The 18,625-nt window shown below is 45.4% G+C and overlaps 2 protein-coding genes across 4 annotated transcripts in view; both read left to right on the top strand.

Moving 5' to 3' along the window:
* The window catches only part of SPDL1 (spindle apparatus coiled-coil protein 1), a 41,501-nt gene extending 33,980 nt beyond the window's left edge, over positions 1-7,521 (top strand). Inside the window, exon 11 of the mRNA XM_045576973.1 lies at positions 7,479-7,521. Coding sequence (XP_045432929.1) covers positions 7,479-7,506 — 28 coding nt within the window. The 3' untranslated portion in view covers positions 7,507-7,521. The remainder of the gene's footprint in view (positions 1-7,478) is intronic.
* Positions 4,506-18,625, top strand: part of DOCK2 (dedicator of cytokinesis 2) — a 355,728-nt gene continuing 341,608 nt past the window's right edge. For all 3 annotated transcript variants that reach the window (XM_036423739.2, XM_036423738.2, XM_036423737.2), the window contains exon 1: positions 4,506-4,632. In XM_036423739.2, the coding sequence (XP_036279632.1) occupies positions 4,590-4,632 (43 nt within the window). In that variant the 5' untranslated portion in view covers positions 4,506-4,589. The remainder of the gene's footprint in view (positions 4,633-18,625) is intronic.

Below are 18,625 nucleotides of genomic sequence, written 5' to 3'. Positions count from 1 at the left end.
CTTCCTAGTGCACTTAGTGCACAATTCAAACTCCTTACCATAGCCTTCAAGGTTCTACATGATCTAGTTCCTACCTAACTTCCAAACTCATCTCCTACCACACCAGCAGTACATTCCCATAACAATGGTCCTTTGTTTTTGGTTTCTTGAATGACCCACGCTTGTTCTTACAGCTGTGGTAAGTTCACTCTGTCATTTTCTTTTTGTTGGTGTCACTTCTTATATATTACTTCCTCGGGGAGTCTTCTCTGACTCTCTCTTTCTCCACTTCCCCCAAGACACTGTTTACATCACTTTTTCTAGTTTCTTTTCTTTATTAAACCTTATCGTGTCCTTGATTTTCTGCATTTCCTGCTAGTCTACAAGATCCACAAGAGAAGGAATCTTATCTGTTGTTGTTTGCCAAGGTATATGCTCAGTGCCTGTCACTCTACTGTTCACATGATGGGCTCTTAGTAAGTGCTTGTGGGGTGAAGGAGGTCGGAGCCTCTAGGGATGGGTGGAAGCCAAGTAAGTCCATATTTCGAGCATGCTGTGCAGATGTGCTTCTTAGGAAAGAGACACACCCAGATTGTTGGAGGCTTAGTGTCAGAATGCAAATGCTTATGAGAAAGCTATTGTCTCCTGTTAACCATGTAACTTGCTCTGGTCTTGATTTCTCTAGACTAAGATCGTTCCAAAGGTCTCCTTGCTCTAGCAATTTGCTTCCTCCAGGAACACCTACTAATTGTTTCCCTGACTGGTTTGGTTCTCTATCACCCAAAATAAAGACCAAAAAGTGTTGGCCTACCTAATTTCCAATAAACCCCCTGGGGGTCATGTCTGAAATATCTACAAGGACTCAGCAGGCACCTTGAATGAATGAAGCAAAGTGGGTTTGCTTTGTTATGGCAACTGAAGAAAAACTCTTTTGACACACACCTCCATCTAGGACTGTTCTTCACATCTATAAATATATACCCCCCTCTCCCATATTTCCTGAAACATATCCTGTCAACCTCTCTTGTTTGCCCACTTGTGATGGAACATGGGCTCAAGCTATTTTCATTTTTACCTTTACCTTAAGAAAAACAATAGCTTAAGGATAAATGGCAAATGAGACTTGGCCTCAGTATTGGGGGGAGAAGAGAGAATGCTGGAGACTGTGGCAAACTAGAAAGCAATGAGTTACCTCCCGCTGATTTTTGCCTTGTGGAAATGCAGACCTGGTATTACCACACCTTCATATTTGATGTGAGAAAATCTAGAAGTTTAGATGAAATCCCTTGATTGCTAATAGTTAACATAAAAACAAACAAACAAACAAACAAACACCTAAACACAATGAGAATCAAACGTGCTTGATAAACAAATAGGTCATCTTTCAAATTTGTGTACTTACTGGTACTGGATCTCTGTTGCATGTGTAGTTGTCTCTAGGTAAGGAATCACTCAGTGCCAATCAGACATGGATAAGAAACAGGGTTGGTGACACTGTGTGCACAATGTGAGTCTTGGCAGCTTTGCCTAGTTTTTGGACTGAGCTAAAGACTGAGAAAAGCAATTCATGAGAATGGGCTACTGTGGGTTCCCAGGAGGGTTGTCTAACTGGAGAAGGAGTTGGCAGGTGGTGGGGGTGGGGGTGGTTAGCATGGAAGTCTTCCCAAAAGAAGAGGTGTTCTTGTTGAAGGGACACACATGTAAGGACTTGGAGACTTCTTGTGGCAAGATACCACCTCTGTCATGTGGTGTCACATGGTATAGAGTGTGTTTGGTGCAGGGGAGTGGGGCTGTAAGAAGGGGCAGGGCGGAGGAGGCAGGACATGAAGCTGTAGAGGACACCTGGAATCCAATCACGAGGGGCCTGCATGATGTTCTTCGCAGTGTAACTAGTATCCTGAAGGGTATGGAGGATGCACTGAGGCATGTTAACCAGGGCCTTGACATCTTAGTTTTGCCATTTAGACAGACCCCCCTTGCAGCCATGTGGAGTGTTTAGTTAGCAGTAAGGTTTGAGGCTATTACCATTTAATGGAGTAGAGCAAACCCTATTAAGCAGTAGAGCTCCAACCCCACTCCCATATTGACTTCTAGAGATTTTACTGTTACCTTAAGGCGGACTTATTTAAATGCATCCTTATCTAGTCTTGTTGTTGCTGCTTCCTTTGGTGCAAGTAATTACTTCTGAGCACTCAGGTTTTTCTTACCTAGAGCCTTTTTGGTCCTAATAGGCACCTAGAGTTTCCTCTGATAAGTAAAAGTTGGGTAAATACAAGTTTCAGCCCCAGGATAGTAGAACTACTCAGAATATGCTAAAAGAGGCTATATGCCATGACTCTTATGAATAACACAAGTAGAGATGAAAATACTGAATAATACTATGGAGGCTTCAGTTCCCCCAAACAGCCACATGTTTGACACCAGTGGAGGATGGACCAGAAAACCCTTGGCACTTACCTACTGACATGCCAGGTAGATGTCTCCTAGTCACCCTGGGTGCAGGTGTTCTCTGGCTGAGAATTAAATAGACACACAGGACAGGAAAGGGTGCCCACCCTGGTAAACTATAGGGGACAAATTTGGTGTCCATTGAAGGCGTCCTAAGAATATACTCAATTATTAATATCAAATTTTGAATTTTATCTATTAAAAAGTGTGGAAATGTGAGTTCTCTTTTGTTTTGTAACTACCTAGATAACATCCTTGATTATGCCTCTTGTCCTACAAAGACTTAAATATTTACTATGTGATTTCTTATAGAAAAACGTCACCAACTTTGATGCACAGTACAACTAATAATACTGCTGTGATGGTTAGTTTGATGAGTCAACTTGGTGTGACTATGGACCATAATTAATTATTTAATCAAGCACCAACCCAGGTGTTGCTTCCTCAGTATTTTGTAGGTATAATTAGCATCCGCAGTCAGTGGAATTTAAGTGAAGGAGATTATCCTCAGTAATCGGAGCAGGCCTGATCTTGCTCAGCTTCTGCCTGAGAATTTTCCAGACTTCTTTCTGTTGGCCCGTGCTGTGGATTTTGGACTTGCCTAGCCAGCCCTATGTTCACATAAGGTAATTCCTTGCAAATAAAGCAAATAAATCTCTCTCTCCATATATATATATATATATATATATATATATGTGTATGTGTATATATATGTATATATATAATATTTATATATATAAATATATATTTATATATATTTATATAATATATATATTTATATATAATATTTATATATATAAATATATATTTATATATATTTATATAATATATATATTTATATAATAGAAATATATATAGAAATATAGAGAAATATATAGAGAAATATATAGAGAAATATATAGAGAAATATATAGAGAAATATATATATATATTTCTGTTTTTCTGATGGATTCCTGACTCAGCTGCTCACTATAAATAATACTCCCTAATTTGTGCTGCTAAAAAACTGAAAAGGAAATAACTTTAGAAAAATTAAATTAATATTTTGCCACAGACAGCTGCCTGTCAACTGTGACATTACCTATTGTATCTTACTCTATATAGTATAAGGCAGAAAAGCGGTAGAGGGAGTTATGAATAAAGGGAAAAAATTCAAGAAGACTTTAATTCAGTCTTATCACTGTGAATCAATGAGACATATTTTGTTTTGTTTTGTTTCTTGATAGAATCTGTTCCCAGAGCAAAAATGAATTGAGTTGTTGTTGTTGTTGGTGGTGGTGGTGGTGGTGGTGTGTGTGTGTGTGTGTGCGCGCGTGTGTTTTTCCCCAAGAAATGTCTCCATTAGCCTAACTCTAGGACCCTTCCTGAGGTCACTGTTCCTGGCTGCTAGAGCACCCTTGACCTCCTGGCATTGTTGGTAAATCCTGTGCTTGTGTATTTACAGAGAAGAGGTTCTTGAGCTCTTATCAGATGTTCAAATGTGTCTGTGGCACCAAAAGGATAAAAGCCCAAATGACTTCCCCTCCGGTGGATATTCCATTCTGTGTGTCACCTGCTGCATACATTCTTCCTCCAATCTTCACAGTCTCTCTCATGTGTCACCCACTGCCTGCATTTTCTTCTCTGATCTTCACAATAATCTTAGGAAGTAGGTACTGGTGTCCCATTTTACAGATGAGGAAACTGAAGCTTAGGAAGGTGAAGCCACTTGTCCTAGTTGCACAGTGACGGGACGGGTGGATTTGAACCCACACCCCACGGAGATGCTTGTGCAGCGGGTGGGAGGAGTTCTGTTCAATCTCTAGGCCCAGTTATCTGGAGACTTCCTGCACTTGGGGTGATAGCCTGGGTGGCCCCGAGTACCTGCTTGGCCTCTCTGTCCACTGGCCTGCCTGGGGAGGGGAGAAATTGGGCGGTGTGTGTGGGGGGGGTGGTCCCAGCTTTTCAAGGAGGGGGAGACTTCACGCCACTAGCCTCCTAATGTGCCCCTGCTCATCAGGAGGAAGGAGGAGCAGGGCGCCCCGGGGAGGAGGGAAGGGGAGGGCGGGTCCTGACAGGGAGTTTGAAAAGAGGAAGGAAGTGGGGCCTGCAGAGCGCCTTGCCACCCCCTGGCTGCTTCCCCGCGGGACGACTCCTGGGGCCCACAGGCCCCCGGCCCAGCCATGGCTCCCTGGCGCAAAACCGACAAGGAGCGGCAAGGCGTGGGTAGGTGCGGGCGTGGGCTCCGCAGCTGGCAGAAGGGCAGGTGGCCGGACCACGAGCTGGAAGATGCTGGCGAGCCCGCGGCTCCCGTGCGGGCAGGGCCCGTTCACTCAAGGTCCCAGGGCGCGCTCGGTGGCTTCCTCAGTCTGCCCAGGGCCAGCTGGGCGGGGAGGAGGAGGCCGGGGAGAGGAAGGTGGGCACTCAGCCCACCAGGCAGTGCCCAGCCCGTGCCAGCACCCTTTCCCTCCCTTCTCAGGCTGCCCTCTCTTATGCATTGCCCAGATGGCGTCCAGCTCAGCGCTTGGCAACTCCTCTCTGTGCGGGCTCAGTGTTCCCAGGACGCCCCCGTCTGGAAGCTTGTCTTATAGAGGGAGCACCCTCTCTTCCTTGGGCTGTGCTTGCCCCGCGTGCTGCCCTCCACCTCTGCCCAGAGGACATCCATCTGCCTGTGTCCCTGGCCTGTTCCTCCTGGGTCAGGTGACCTCCGATTTGGCTGAATGCTAAGAGGGCTGTGCAGGCTGGGGACTGGGGGCTGCAGGATGGGGGTCCTTGGCTTAGCTCTAGAAAGCTTCTGGGGAGAAATGCGCCTACCAGGTTGTCTGGGGGTATCCAAGAAGCCCGCTCATCAGCTTCAGCCATCTAAGCTCCCAGAGGCCTCTGCCTCGAGCTCAGGGGCGGAAGTGGTGGCTGGGGGAAGGGAGGCTGCAGGTACTGGGACTCTTTTCTACCAAGTGGCATCTGTGGTGCAATCCCCGTAGACTCACGTGGTTTTCAAACTTGAGTGTACATTTAAAACCTCTTTCTGGTTTGCTCCCCAGGCAGACACCACCCCCAGAGATGAGGGCTGAGCGGGTCAGAAGTTGGGGGAGACCAAGTGTCAGAGAGACTAGGGGCCCGGGGCCCCAGGGCCACCGTTGTGGAAACACTGCTTGGATGACTCAACGTTTATCCATCTACACCCTGGGTTCTAGGCGCTGTTTTAAGATACACAGTTCCATCCAGAGAACAAATAATCCAAACCCTCAAGGAGGCTCAGTTACTCCATCTGCAAAATGGAAAGTTTGAACTAGATCCACTAAGGATCATTTTTAACGTCAAAGATTCTCTAACTCTGGCCTTTCAGCTGGGCCTATCAGGCAAAAACTCTTCTCAGGAGGAGATGGAGACTGTTAAATGGGGCAGGCCGCTGTGGGTGGGGGGTTGGTGTGGTCCAGGGCATGAAAGCTGGGCATGAAGGTCATCCCCACCCAGGGAAGGAGAGCTCCTGCCTTGGGGGACGGTGCACTGAAGGGAATGATTGTGCTCAAACTAAGTCCGAGTTACGTTTTGGAAGACTATGAATGCCAGGCTAAGAAGCTGAGACTTTTCCCACTTAGGCGATGGGGAGCCATAGAGGGTTACCGAGCAAGGGGGGAGGGACAGCAACATATTTGTGCTGACATCAGTGTGGAGGGAGGCTGAATGGACAGAAGAGCAGAGGAGCCTGTGTGGCAGACAAGGGACAGTATTGGTGGTCCAGGGCAACTTGGGGGAGATGGAGTGTGGAGGAGGAGTCCCACCCTCTGTTTCAAGGGCTGCAGCAAATTCCTGCTAGTTGGGGCCTGTGTGATGGGGTGAAGATTATGGACTTTGGAGCCAGACTGCCTGTTCTTGGATTCCAGTCTCCAACAATTCCTGGCCCTGTGACCTAGACAGGTTATTTACTCTCTTCAGGCCTCAGTTTCCTTGTCTGTATAATGGGGATAATAGCAGCACCTGCTTCCCAAGGCTATGGGGAGGACTAAATGAGTTAATTCACATGAAGTTCCAAGAATAACAATTGCATAAAACAATCCTCACTTAATGTTAGGAATTATTTTTAGACTTTGTCCCCTGCATGGGAGCCCAGTTGAGGACATGCCATCACTGGGTGGGATGAGGTTACAGGGTTCTCACCCTCCCTAACAGAGGAAATCCCACCTATGTGCTTGGCTTCTGGTAACTCTGGTAGGCCCTAGACCTGGAGGTTCTTGATCTGATGGTGTAGACATTTTTGATGCCCACCTATGAAAATTCTACTTTATGGGAGCTCAGAGGGTCTACGACCTTCTAGGGAGCTAGAGAGTACTTGCCAGGGATCTCTTCTCTCTGCAGGTAAATGTCAGAAATTCCTAAGGAAAGTGGACCCTCGTCTGGGTAGGTGGAAGGAAAAGTCAAGGCTTGGCTTATGATGAGAAAGGAAACTGGTGTCATCCAACAGAAAGAACAGTGGGACTTTTGAGTAGATTTTCACCTGTAAGGAAATATAATTAATTGGGAGAAGGGCATGGATAGAGTAGAAGAACAAAAGTGGGCGACAATTTACCTTTCTACTGCCTGCCTGACTAGTTAATCCTGTGGGAGTCCACTTATATTTATATTTAACATTTCCTTTTGGCCTTTCCTCTTAATATATATATATATATATATATATATATATATATATATATATATGGTGTGTGTGTATGTATATATATATATATATATATATATATATATATACACACACACACAGACACACACACACACACGCACACACACATATATATTTGTATTGATTTCAGAGAGGAAGAGAGATAGAAACATCAGTGATGAGAGAGAATCATTGATCGACTGCCTCCTGCACACCCCACACTGGGGATTAAGCCTACCACCTGGGCATGTACCCTGATTTGGAATCAAACCATGACCTCCTGGTTCATATGTCAATGCCCAATCACTGAGCCACACCAATTGGGCTAGCCTTTTCTCTCTCTCTCTCTCTCTCTCTCTCTCTCTCTCTCTCTCTCTCTCTCTCTCTCTCTTTAAATATTTTATTGATTTTTTTACAGAGAGGAAGAGAGAGGGATAAAAAGTTAGAAACATTGATGAGAGAGAAACGTCGATCAGCTGCCTCCTGCACCCCCCACCCCCACCGGGGATGTCCCCGCAACCAAGGTACATGCCCTTGACCGGAATCGAACCTGGAATCTTTCAGTCCGCAGGCTGAAGCTCCATCCGCTGAGCCAAACGGTTCCGGTTAGCCTTTACTCTCTTAATCCCTTACCCAAAGACCTCCCTGATACTTTCTCTTATATCCTATTGGCTAAGACCTAATCACATGACTAAACTCAACTGCAAGGGGAACTAGAAAATGCAGTTTGTAATGTAGGCAGCCACACACCTAACTAAAAATTAGGAGTGCCTAAGGAAGGAGGGGAAGAAGGCTATTGGGGATTACCTATTAGTTTGTTCAGGCCGCTGTAACAAAAATACCATAGACTAGGTGGCTTAAACAACATAAAGTTATTTTCTAATGGTTCTGAAGACTAGAGATCTAAGACCCAAGTGCTAGTAGATTGATTTTTCCCAAGGCCTCCTTGGCTTGCAGACAGCTGCCTTCTCACTGCTTTGTTCTCACATGATCATGCCTCTGTGCATGCCCCCCCTGGTGTCTCTTCCTCTTCTAGAAGGACACCAGTCATATAGGATCAGGGCCCTACCCTAACAGATTCATTTTAATTTAATCATATCCTTAAAGACCTGATCTCCAAACATGGTTTCATTTGGAAGTACTGGGTTTGCGGCTTCAACATAGGAATTTATGGCCAAGAGTAGTGGGGACAAGAGTTGCAACTGTACCAGATGATCTGTGGTCTATGGCATAATGTTTAGGGACTGTAAAAGAAGAATTTAAGGTAGGGATTCTCAGATAATGGGTGAGGGTAGAACAAAGACTTGTTTGCTCTGAAGATAGGGCTGCCAGATGGGTGTGCATAGGAGGGTCGGTTATGTTTAGAAACCTCTTCTCTCTGCAAGCTGTCTCCAGTTATGATTGTGTACCTGTGTGTGGTGTTGGGCAGTCTTTGCTGGTCCTTCTGAGAGCTTGAGGGCCTGCCCCTTTGCTTCTAGTGGTTTGCTGGCAATCTTTGGTGCTCCTTGCTTGGAGAGGTATCACCTCAATCTCTGCTTCCATCTTCACATGGTGTTCCCCCTGTGTGCATATCTCTCTCCAAAATTTTCCTTTTAGTAAGGACAACAGTAATGTTGGGCTAGGGCTCACACTTATGGCCTCTTTTGACTTGATTGCTTCTATAAAGAGCTGATGTCCAATTAGGTCACATTGTAAGGTGCTCGGGGTTAGGACTCTAACACATCTTTTGTTTAGGGGAAGGAACATAATTAAAACAATTACAGGCTCTGTAAAACAAAGGAGGGCCTTTCCCACATTTTGAATGGAGAATATGGATGAATCTGAAATCATCCTCTGGTCCAGGAATGCAGGTGATTCTGCTGCTGCCCAGGACCCTAGACAGAGCTAGTCCATGCCAAGGTGGACAGATAATAGGTGGGCAATGGAGGCTTAAGTCTCTTGCAGCACAAGCTCATATTACAAAGAATAAAATCCACTAAACTATTTTTTTTAATTAAAAAAAGTGTGTGTGTGTGTGTGTGTGTGTGTGTGTGTTTAGGAAGGAAGTAGTATATTTTAAGGGTCAGGGAAAAATCAAATAGAAGTCCAGGAAATGAGAACGGCAGGTCTCTGGATGGACCTGAACTAAGGAGTCTGGAAACCTCTGCTTCTCTTTCCATGGCTTCCCATTCTCCAAACACATCAGCCTCCTCCTTTCTCTCCTCGCCAGATCCTCATTCTTTCGCTCCTTCCTGACTTTGATGTTCTGATAATACCATGATGATGGTCCCAGCATGCCACCTGCCCCAGCTCTGCATGACATTGCAGTGTGTTTACTTGTCCAAGTGCTGAGAGAGAACATCTGACTGCCTCACCTTTTTAAGAAAGGCCACCCAAGTTGGAGTTTATTGTCCATCTAAGAACAGACCCCACTCTGATCAGGATCCAATATACTGTGGCTGTGGGATGGGGTCATGAGGCTTGCTACTCATCTAATGTGAGCCATGAATGGGTACAGATTTTTTTTTTTTAGGAGGCGTAAGTCAAGCATGCATCCCAAGCACATCAGGGCAGGACTCTATGACAGAGAGACCAGTTTATACTGTGCTTGTTGTCAAAGGCAACATTTAAGGAGGAGGGATAAAGAGCATCATTAACTCACTAACTTGTTCATTCATTCACTCATTCTTTTTTATTTATTTATTAACTATTTGCTGGGTGTTTCCTATGTGGTAGGCACTATAGTAGACACTGAGAGAACTAGAATAGGCCAATTTGGTTCCTGCCCTTTGGAGCTTATAGTCTATGGGGAAAACAAAAATGAGCTTTATAGACAATTTGATAGTCATATAATTATAAATTGTGGTATGTGTTATTGTAATAAAGGAGTGTTGTTCCATGAATGAAACTATAGGAAGGGCAGATCTTAAATAGATGGTCTGAGAAGGCCTCTGAGGAGCAATGGAGAAAAGCGTTTCAGTCTGGCCAGTGTTGCTCAGTGGTTGAGCCACACCTATGAACCAGGAGAGCACAGTTTGATTCCTGGTCAGGGCACAATGCCTGGGTTGCAAGCTCTATCCCCCGTGTGGAACATGCAGAAGGCAGCCACTCATGATTCTCTCTCATCACCGATGTTTCTATTTCTCTCTCCCTTTCCCTTCCTGTCTGAAATCAATACAGATATATAATTTTTTTAAAAAAAGAAAAGAATTCCAAAGGAAATGCTTGGACAGATCTTAGTACATGTATCTTTGCTATGGAGGCCAACTGTATCTTTGGTTTGGTCTCCAGAAATTAGTCTGGTGCAACAAAAATACCTTCCTACCACCAATTCTCAGGTGCCTGGGACTCCTACTTTCCAATGCTCTAGCATAGGGGTGTCGAACTCAATCAGAGAAGGGGCCAAAATCTAAAATCCAGCCTAAATCGCTGGCCGAATGGTTTACTGAACAGTCATAAACTGTCATTGTGATGGAAACGCAGCGGAGTGCAGTGATGACAGCGCGATGCGGGCCACATTGCAAGGCCTGGCGGGACGGATTTGGCCCGAGGGCCTTGTGTTTGACACATGTGCCTTGGGATTGTTCAGAATAACTGCTGAGCTGGCTGTTTGAGTCCACATAAGGAGAGTGACCTAATCCCTAGACTCATGCGAGCCTCATTAGTTGGTGGGCATCTTGCTCCCAACCATTATGTTTTGCTTGTATGGGCCTTGCAGACTGTGTTTGCTAATCTCTGCTTCCTCCTGAGATCAGCATCCTTATGTTGCTGCTGTATTTTGAGACAGGCAGTGCAGCCCCCATAATATTCTGCTAATTTCTGGCCTATGGACTTCTGTTTGTGTGTGTGTGTGTGTGTGTGTGTGTGTGTGTGTGTGTGTAAACTTATAGGCCTTTCATTTCATAGCTAATTGCACATGGGTGCCACAGCCTGTGTTTTGCAAATGTTCTGCAAATGGGAAATGATAATGCGCATCGCCATCCAACTCCAGAGGGATATGGGAGAGACACCACAAATGTTCCCTCTAATAGGCACTTTCTCCTTCCTTCCCGATCCCCTTAATGGGCGTGAGTTGAAAAGCAGTCAGACTGAGTTTTCGAGCTTCGACTTACTCAACTTTTAGTTCTCCTTGGAGAAAGTCATCCCTTGCCCTTCTGACCCCACTGGGACACTGTCAGCTTCTGCATTGTTTAGAGCCTCAGTCACAGAATCTGGGGCTGCAGGGGGATATGACTAACAAGTGGGTTCTTTTCCAGGCCCCTCCCAGACACTGCTCCAGGGCTCTGGGAGGTCCCCTGACAGCACGTGATCCCTTGGGTCAAAGCCTAAACTTGGTGGAAATTGTGACTTGCATACATGCCCCAGGATCAACATGGGGTCTGAACAGAGAGAATGCTGAGCAGACGTTTGCTGCACTGGATTAAGTGGAGGCAATGCCAGGCCTAAGACATGGTGATTGGCATGTTGGGCTATCGAAGAGGAACATACCTGGAGCCAGCTGACCCCTAGAAACTGGGATTTTGCTGCTTAGCTCACTGATGGAGGCAGGACAGGAGCTGTTTCAGGAGAGTGTTCAGGTCAACACAAAGGTCCTGAGAAGGGAACCTCTCTGCTGTGTGGGAGGAGAGTAAGCAAGGGGCAGAGTAGTTAGGAAATGAGTTCTCTGAGGGCACAAATTGTACTGAGTAGCACCTGGTACATGTTGTAATGACTGGTTTTTCCTCTGAATGGAAGGGATGGGGCATTTTGGGTTTTGAGTGGAATTGTAGAATGTTCTATCTTGTTTTGAAAGAATCATTCTAGCAGTTCTATGGTGAAGTGGTAGAGGGGAATTAAATGTGGAAGCAGGGAGGCCAGTAAGGCAGCAATCACAATAACCAGGCAAGAGTTGGTGGTGACCCATATCTGGGGGCAGTGGAGTAGGTACGATACACTGGCATTAAGGATGTGTGTTGTAAGTGGAGCAAATGGGATTTTCCTCGTGGACCTGTTGTGGGTATGAAAGAAAGAGAGGAGTCAGGGGTGGAGCTAAGGGGTGTCAAAAATAAGAATTTTTGAAATAGTCCATTCACATCAATTAAGTTCATTAGCCTGTGTTAAGTGGGGATTGGGGCCCTCAGGAAGCTCACAGGCCAGTAGGAATTTCTTTCTTCTGCTTGAGGCAGCAAATAATACCACCATTGTTAGTACTATTGTCCCCATTTCACAGGTTGGGAATGGGTATACCTCTTGCTTCATGTTCCTATGGCTCCTGCCATCACCCCCATCATACTTCATTCCAGCCCTGCATATAATTGTCTGGCTCCTCCATAGAGTGTAAACTCCACGACAGCAATACTGTGTTTCTTGCTTTCCCCAGCACAAAGCAGGTGGTCATTTAATAGTTGTTGACTGGGCGGTGAATAGATAAGTGGGTGGGGAGGTAAACAGATGGATTGATGTACAGATGGATGGATGCATGGTAGATGAGTAGGTGGATAGGTAAGTGAAAAGGTGGATGAGTGGACATGGGGTAGGGGATGGAAAGGGAACAGGGATTGGAGGTTTTTCACTTTCTGGTGCCTCATAAGCTTCAGATGGATGGGGTTGCATCTTCTTGCCTTCACATCCTCCCTTCTCCCCCCTTCCCTGTCAGGAGATTAGGCCCCCTGAGAGCAGCACAGCAATATATGGGGTGTTCCTGAACTCTTCTCAGAACACCTAGACTCCTGTCATTGGCCACTGCCTCAAGCCCCACAGTTCTCACCCTTGAACTCCATGTAGATGGTCCTGCTATCTCTCACTGGACTGGGCATGCATCAGGCTAATTTCCTCCTCTGGGCTCTCACTCCACTTCTTCCCCTTGTCCTCTTTCTGCCCCTCCCTTTCCCCCAGTCTCACTTCCTTCATGAGGCCTCTCTTGATCTCTTTCCTCTGAGAGCCCACAGCTGCTGGGGCCCACAGCTCAGCCCTCTATTTTGAAGACAGCTTCTTGTTTCTTGTGTGCTTACTTTGTCTCTTCACCTAGATTTCACAAATACTCAGGAGAGCAGGGGCCATGCCCTCTCACCTCTTCTAACCTGCAGGATCCAGCAGAGTGCAAGACACTCCCTGGACTGAAGGCTGTGGGTTGAGAAATCAGACTCTCTTTCAGCTCTAGTGTGGGAGTGTGTGAATGCAGAAGTGTGTGTGTGTGTGTGTGTGTGTGTGAGAGAGAGAGAGAGAGAGAGAGAGAGAGAGAGAGAGAGAGAGAGAGAGAGAGAGAGAGAGAGAGAGAGAGAGAGAGAGAGAGAGAGGAGAGAGAGAGAGAGAGAGAGAGAGAGAGAGAGAGAGAGAGAGAGAGAGAGAAGAGAGAGAGAGAGAGAAAGAGAGAGAGGGAGAGCATGCGCCTAGAGGAGTATGGAAAGGAGATAGCGATTCCAGCATGATGTTTTAGAGCGGGACTTAACTTACCTCTGCTGACCCTGGGAGCCAGAGGATTCTTTGTCATGGGCTGCCCTGGCTCTTGTAGGTTTAGCAGCATCCCTAACCTCTATCAGTTGGATGCTAGGAGCTCTTCTACTCCCCCATGCCCAGGTTATGATGACTAAAATGCCTCTAGACATTGATAGATGTTCCCATGTGGGCAAAATTATCCCTTCTCGAGAATCATCACTTTAGAGAACTTTGAAGAATCCCAATTTTTCTCTCGTTGGTTGGGAATGCCACTTTGGCCCACTAACAACTGAGCACAGAGATATGCAGCCCAGATGGTCATTTGTGGATCCAATAGGGGTGCAATAAGCACGTGGCAAAGAGCAGCTGCTAATACACACCCATTAGTGAGTGGCTATATGTGCAAGGGCTAGGGAGTGTGCTCGTAGAGCTAGCCTGCTTGGGGTGAAATTCTGGTTCAGCTTCTTCCTAGCTGTGTCGCCTTGGGCTACTCACTTGATTTTATACAACCTCAGTTTTCTCATTTGAAAAATGGAGCTCACCATGCTTACACCCACCACAAGAACTGTGGTGAGGATTAAGTATGTGACTGTGGCTAAAGCCCTTGGAAGAGTGTCTGGTCCATAGAAAGTGCTCAGCAGAGGTTGTCCTTTCTCTGCCCTCTCTTGCTTGATGGAGGAACACCACCTCCTCCTTGGTTTCCTCTGGCTGTGATTCTCCTGCTCATTCACTGATGACTTGCATCACTTTTGAGCTCTGGCCTTGCTGCCTGACACTCCTGCTGGGTCATCTCTTTCACCTGAAGCAACACCAGGATGTTGCCTCCGTGCTGAGGCTGTAGACACAGGCCAGCTGCCTGTCCATTTCAATGAACGTGCTTCCCTTGAATCTGAAGTGGACCTGCCGGCCAGTTCTATTTTCCCCTGGAGTGGAGACAATCCAAAACTTAACTTGGGGACTAGAACAGTGAACTTTAGGCAATTACATTCTTTTTCTCTATTATTGTTTTGTTCTTCTTACATAGTTACTTGCCCAAACTCTATTAACACTTGGTGTTTGCCAAATCTTTTGTTTTCAAGCATGTCAGCAAATGGCAGGGCCCCAGGTGAAGTACAAATCCATCCTAGAGGGTCACAGGGTGCTTGGTGGCTGCAGTCACAATTGGCAGCCAAGCTGAGTCAGCATCTGTTGAAGTAAACTCAAGAAATGCAAGAAAGATCCAGAAGAAAGGACATACTTACCCTTCATATTTGTATTCCTTCAGCAACAAGTGTTTATTAAAGCTCAGTAAATACTGATGGAACTTCTACTCTGGACCAGGTCCTGAGTGGTCAACAAGGGAGCTTCAGTCTCCACACTTATTGAGGTTGAAGAAGACAGGAAATGAGTAAGTTCAGCATGCGCGCGCGCGCGCGCGCACACACACACACACACACACACACACAGTTGTGATATCAGCAATGGGCTAGTCAAGGAATCAAGGAATTAGGACATCGTTCTGGGTTTGAATCCACTTTCTACCACTTAATCTCTGAGTTTTTCGCACGTTATATGTAGGCTAATACTTTGCAGGTTACTGTGAAGATTAAATGCGTTCATACAAGAAAAATGCTAGGGCCCTAGTTGACTTGGCTCTGTGTCTAAAGTGTCAGCCTGAGAACTGAAGGGTCCCAGGTTCGATTCCAGTCAAGAGCACATGCCTGGGTTGCGGGCTCGATCCCCAATGTGGGGCGTGCAGGAGGCAGCTGGTCAATGATTTCCTCTCCTTCTCCCTTACTCTCTGAAATCAATAAAGAAATACATTAAAAAAAAGAAAAGAAAAATGCTAGGGGTTTTTGTCTGTCTTATCTATCACTGTAACCCTAGTAACCAGGACAGTACCTAACACACAGTAGGTGCTCAAGTGGATATCTGTTGAAAAATCACATATGCTTGATACATAGTACATGCTCAATAAATCTGTTCACCATTTTGGGGGAAGCAGTGTGTATACAGGTTAGAATCTAAACTTCTGAATTGCTCTGTCTGCTCTGTCTCTCTAATCTATCTGGTAGATAACTTGTTTACCTTCTCTAACATTGCAAAGAAGCACAGAGACTCCACCCTTGTTTCTATGAGCCGTGTGATATAACAAAGCTGTTTACTTTTTTCTTATTAATTTGGGCTCTTGGTAAGCTGGGTGCTTCCATATGTGCTTCTGTATGCTAACTAGAATTGGTGACTAATTAGTAGACCCAATTCCTAGGATTGTTGGAAGACTCACCTGCCTCAAAGTAGCTATTGTCTTGTCCACCCAGGATTTCCAACATGAGAGTCCTCACTGGATTCGATGACCCAGTACTTGAAACACTCTTTGATCCTTGGCTGAACGCCATATGTATTTTAGTCTGGGTGGGCTTCTCAGTCACCAAAAGTGGACTTGGTTGCTGAGCATAGCATTGGGATTCAGGTGAAATCCTCCTTGGGGAAGCATTTGTATTCTCCAGGGCTGGAGACCTTGTATGAAAGGGAAAGCTGGGATGGATGTCTATGGAAATCCTTATCCCACTTGTCTGTCTTCCTTAGGCGGGCATGGCTGGGATGGGGCAGGTTATGATTTCAACAGTTTTCACTTATTCTCTATCCTATATCTTCCTTGTGTTTTTCTTCCCTTTTCATCCCTCACTCAGAAGTTGAGAGGGGTTAGGCCTGCAGTGAATGGAGAAGAAGGTGTCCTGTTCTTCCACTGGTCAGAAGCAACTCAAGGAGTGTCATAGATAAGCAATCAGGCTTCAGCAGAGTGGCATTCTGGTTCAAAGTTTCCTGTTAGTCATTTAGAAAACGTAATTGGGTACTGCTGTGTAAAGCCACTTCCTTTGTCAGTAATGTCTACTTTTCCCCAAATGGAGACTTGAGAACAGAAGGCCTTATGCAAGCAGAAATACCTTTATAAATTACAGGGCAAAGTCAGTTACTTTTATTTTCATAAGGCATGAGTCCTTGGAATGTATACAGAGCTGCATGTTGAATATCAAGTTTCAAGACCCATTCAAGACTGATTGATTGGGATCTTCCCACCTAACAGAGCTGGACAGAGCATGTGGAAGATTCCAAGGAAAAACCAGGGGTGAGACAGGGAACAGCACCGTCTCTCTCACCCCACCCTCCAAACATCTGATGAACAGACCTAATTTGCTAGTACTCCAGGAGCAAACATATGTTATGGATGCTCTGCTTCTGTTGTAAACCTCAGTTGCTTCTCTGTTCCTGCCCAGCTTTGCGGCAGGCAGGTCCTTAGCCATACCTCTGGGGCTAGAGGGAGCAGGGGGTGGGCAGTCTGTAGACATGGGGCACCAGCAATCTGGAGTGTGCCCAATTGCCAGCAGCCTTTGTGGGGACAGGGCTTGAAATCAGGCCACGCGTGGAGGGAATGAAGAAACCGGCCGTGTTTATGCGGGAGAAGAAAATTCTGGCTCCCCTGAAGGCCTTGTCAAGGTTCTCTTTTGGACAAAAGATTAATTTTATTGTGTTGACCCACAGGGTCGTTGGTTGCAGAGTGCAGGAAAGCAGATTTAAAAGTGACATAAAGACAGCTCTGAAAGAGCTCTGAGTGGATTGTTTAGGAGCTTTTACAATGCTCATAAAAAGGGAAGTGACTGTCATTTGTGGAGCAGCTACTGTGGCCAGACATGGAGCCAGGCCTTATCTGTGTGTTAATCTCAGCTGAGTTTCCTAGGAACCCTGGTGAGGTAGGGACCATAATTTTTTCCATTCTACATTAGGGAAACTGAGGCTCAGGGAGGTGAAGATGCTGCTCAAGCAGGCTATAATACAACTGGCCCATACAGTGCCTTTGTGTGGGTTACAAAAAGACACCCTTCCCCTGATAGACAGAGTACCTGGGTAGGCCCAGGCCTTGGCAAGCAGATTACTGGTTGGGTGTCAGCCTACATTGCTCCCTTTTAGGTGGCCTTATGCAGGGCAAAACCTGTGCAATCACATGCTGTGGCTGTGAGTGTGAGGCCAGAGCTGATAAGTAGCAGAATTGGGCTCAAGAATCACAACTGTCTGACTCCAGAGACATTGGCTCTTAACTTACACGATTCAGCATCTCTTAGGATTAAGACCTCCCATCCCTGCAAATGCCTACAAGGTTAGTTGGTTCCTTGGTGAAAGGGCTGATGTGTTTAGGTCTTCAAATTAAGTAGCCTGCAAGTTTCTCCTTTTATCTCAGAGAATGTGGCAATACTGAAGCAGGAAGTAGGATCTGGTGAACACCTGAACACCTGCTGCCCAGGTGTAGTGGGGAGGCAATGGGTGCAGAGAATGAACAAGACACAGGGCTGGCTTTGGGTCCTGGCTTTGTGACTTACCACCAAGCGGGTAAAGGGGAAGCATAGGTAATCCACTCAACCCTCTGAACTTCAGTTTCCTCATCTGTAAAATGGGAATAGGATCTACCTCATGCAATGACAACATAAAAGGGCATTTAACAAGGAATCAACATTATAAATGGCTCTTGTTTATGTTTGAGGAGGGTTCTGATCTCATTTCTTGTCCAAGGTCTCTTCACTGATGTGCTCATTGTTTTCACTGAATCTGTAAGTTTTGGTAGGTTGTGTTTTCATTTTCATTTGTCTGAAGACTTTTTCTAATTCTCCTTGTGAGCTCTTCTTTGATCCATGGGTTGTTTAAGAGTATGCTGTTTAATTTAAAAATATTTATGAATCTTCCAGTTTTCTTTCTAGTATTCATTCCCAGCTTTATTCCTTTGTTATTGAAAAAGACGCTTTGTATAATTTCAGTTTTTAGAAACTTTCTTAAGACTTGTTTTGTAGCCCAACATATGGTCTATTCTGAAGAATATTCCTTATGCACTTGAGAAGATGTGTATTCTGCTATTGTAAGATGGAGTGTTCTGTATATGTCTGTAATTTTTGCTTATTTACAGTCTTGGTCAAGTTCTTCTTATTGGTTTTTATGCCTAGTTGTCGTATCCATTATTGTTAATGGAGTTTTGAAGTCTTCAATTACTATTGTAGAACTGTCTATTTTTTCCTTTAATTTTTACCAGTGTTTGCTTCATATATTTTAGCGTTGTATTATTAGGTATGTGTATGTTTATGATTGCTATATCTTCTTTGTGTATTGACTCTTTTGCCAATATATAATGTCCTTCTTTGTCTCTTATAA

This window comes from Pipistrellus kuhlii, unplaced genomic scaffold (assembly GCF_014108245.1).
Source record: "Pipistrellus kuhlii isolate mPipKuh1 unplaced genomic scaffold, mPipKuh1.p scaffold_m20_p_8, whole genome shotgun sequence".
NCBI lineage: Eukaryota > Metazoa > Chordata > Mammalia > Chiroptera > Vespertilionidae > Pipistrellus > Pipistrellus kuhlii.
Note: the sequence above shows the minus strand (reverse complement) of the source record. Positions and strands in the feature narration are given on the sequence as shown.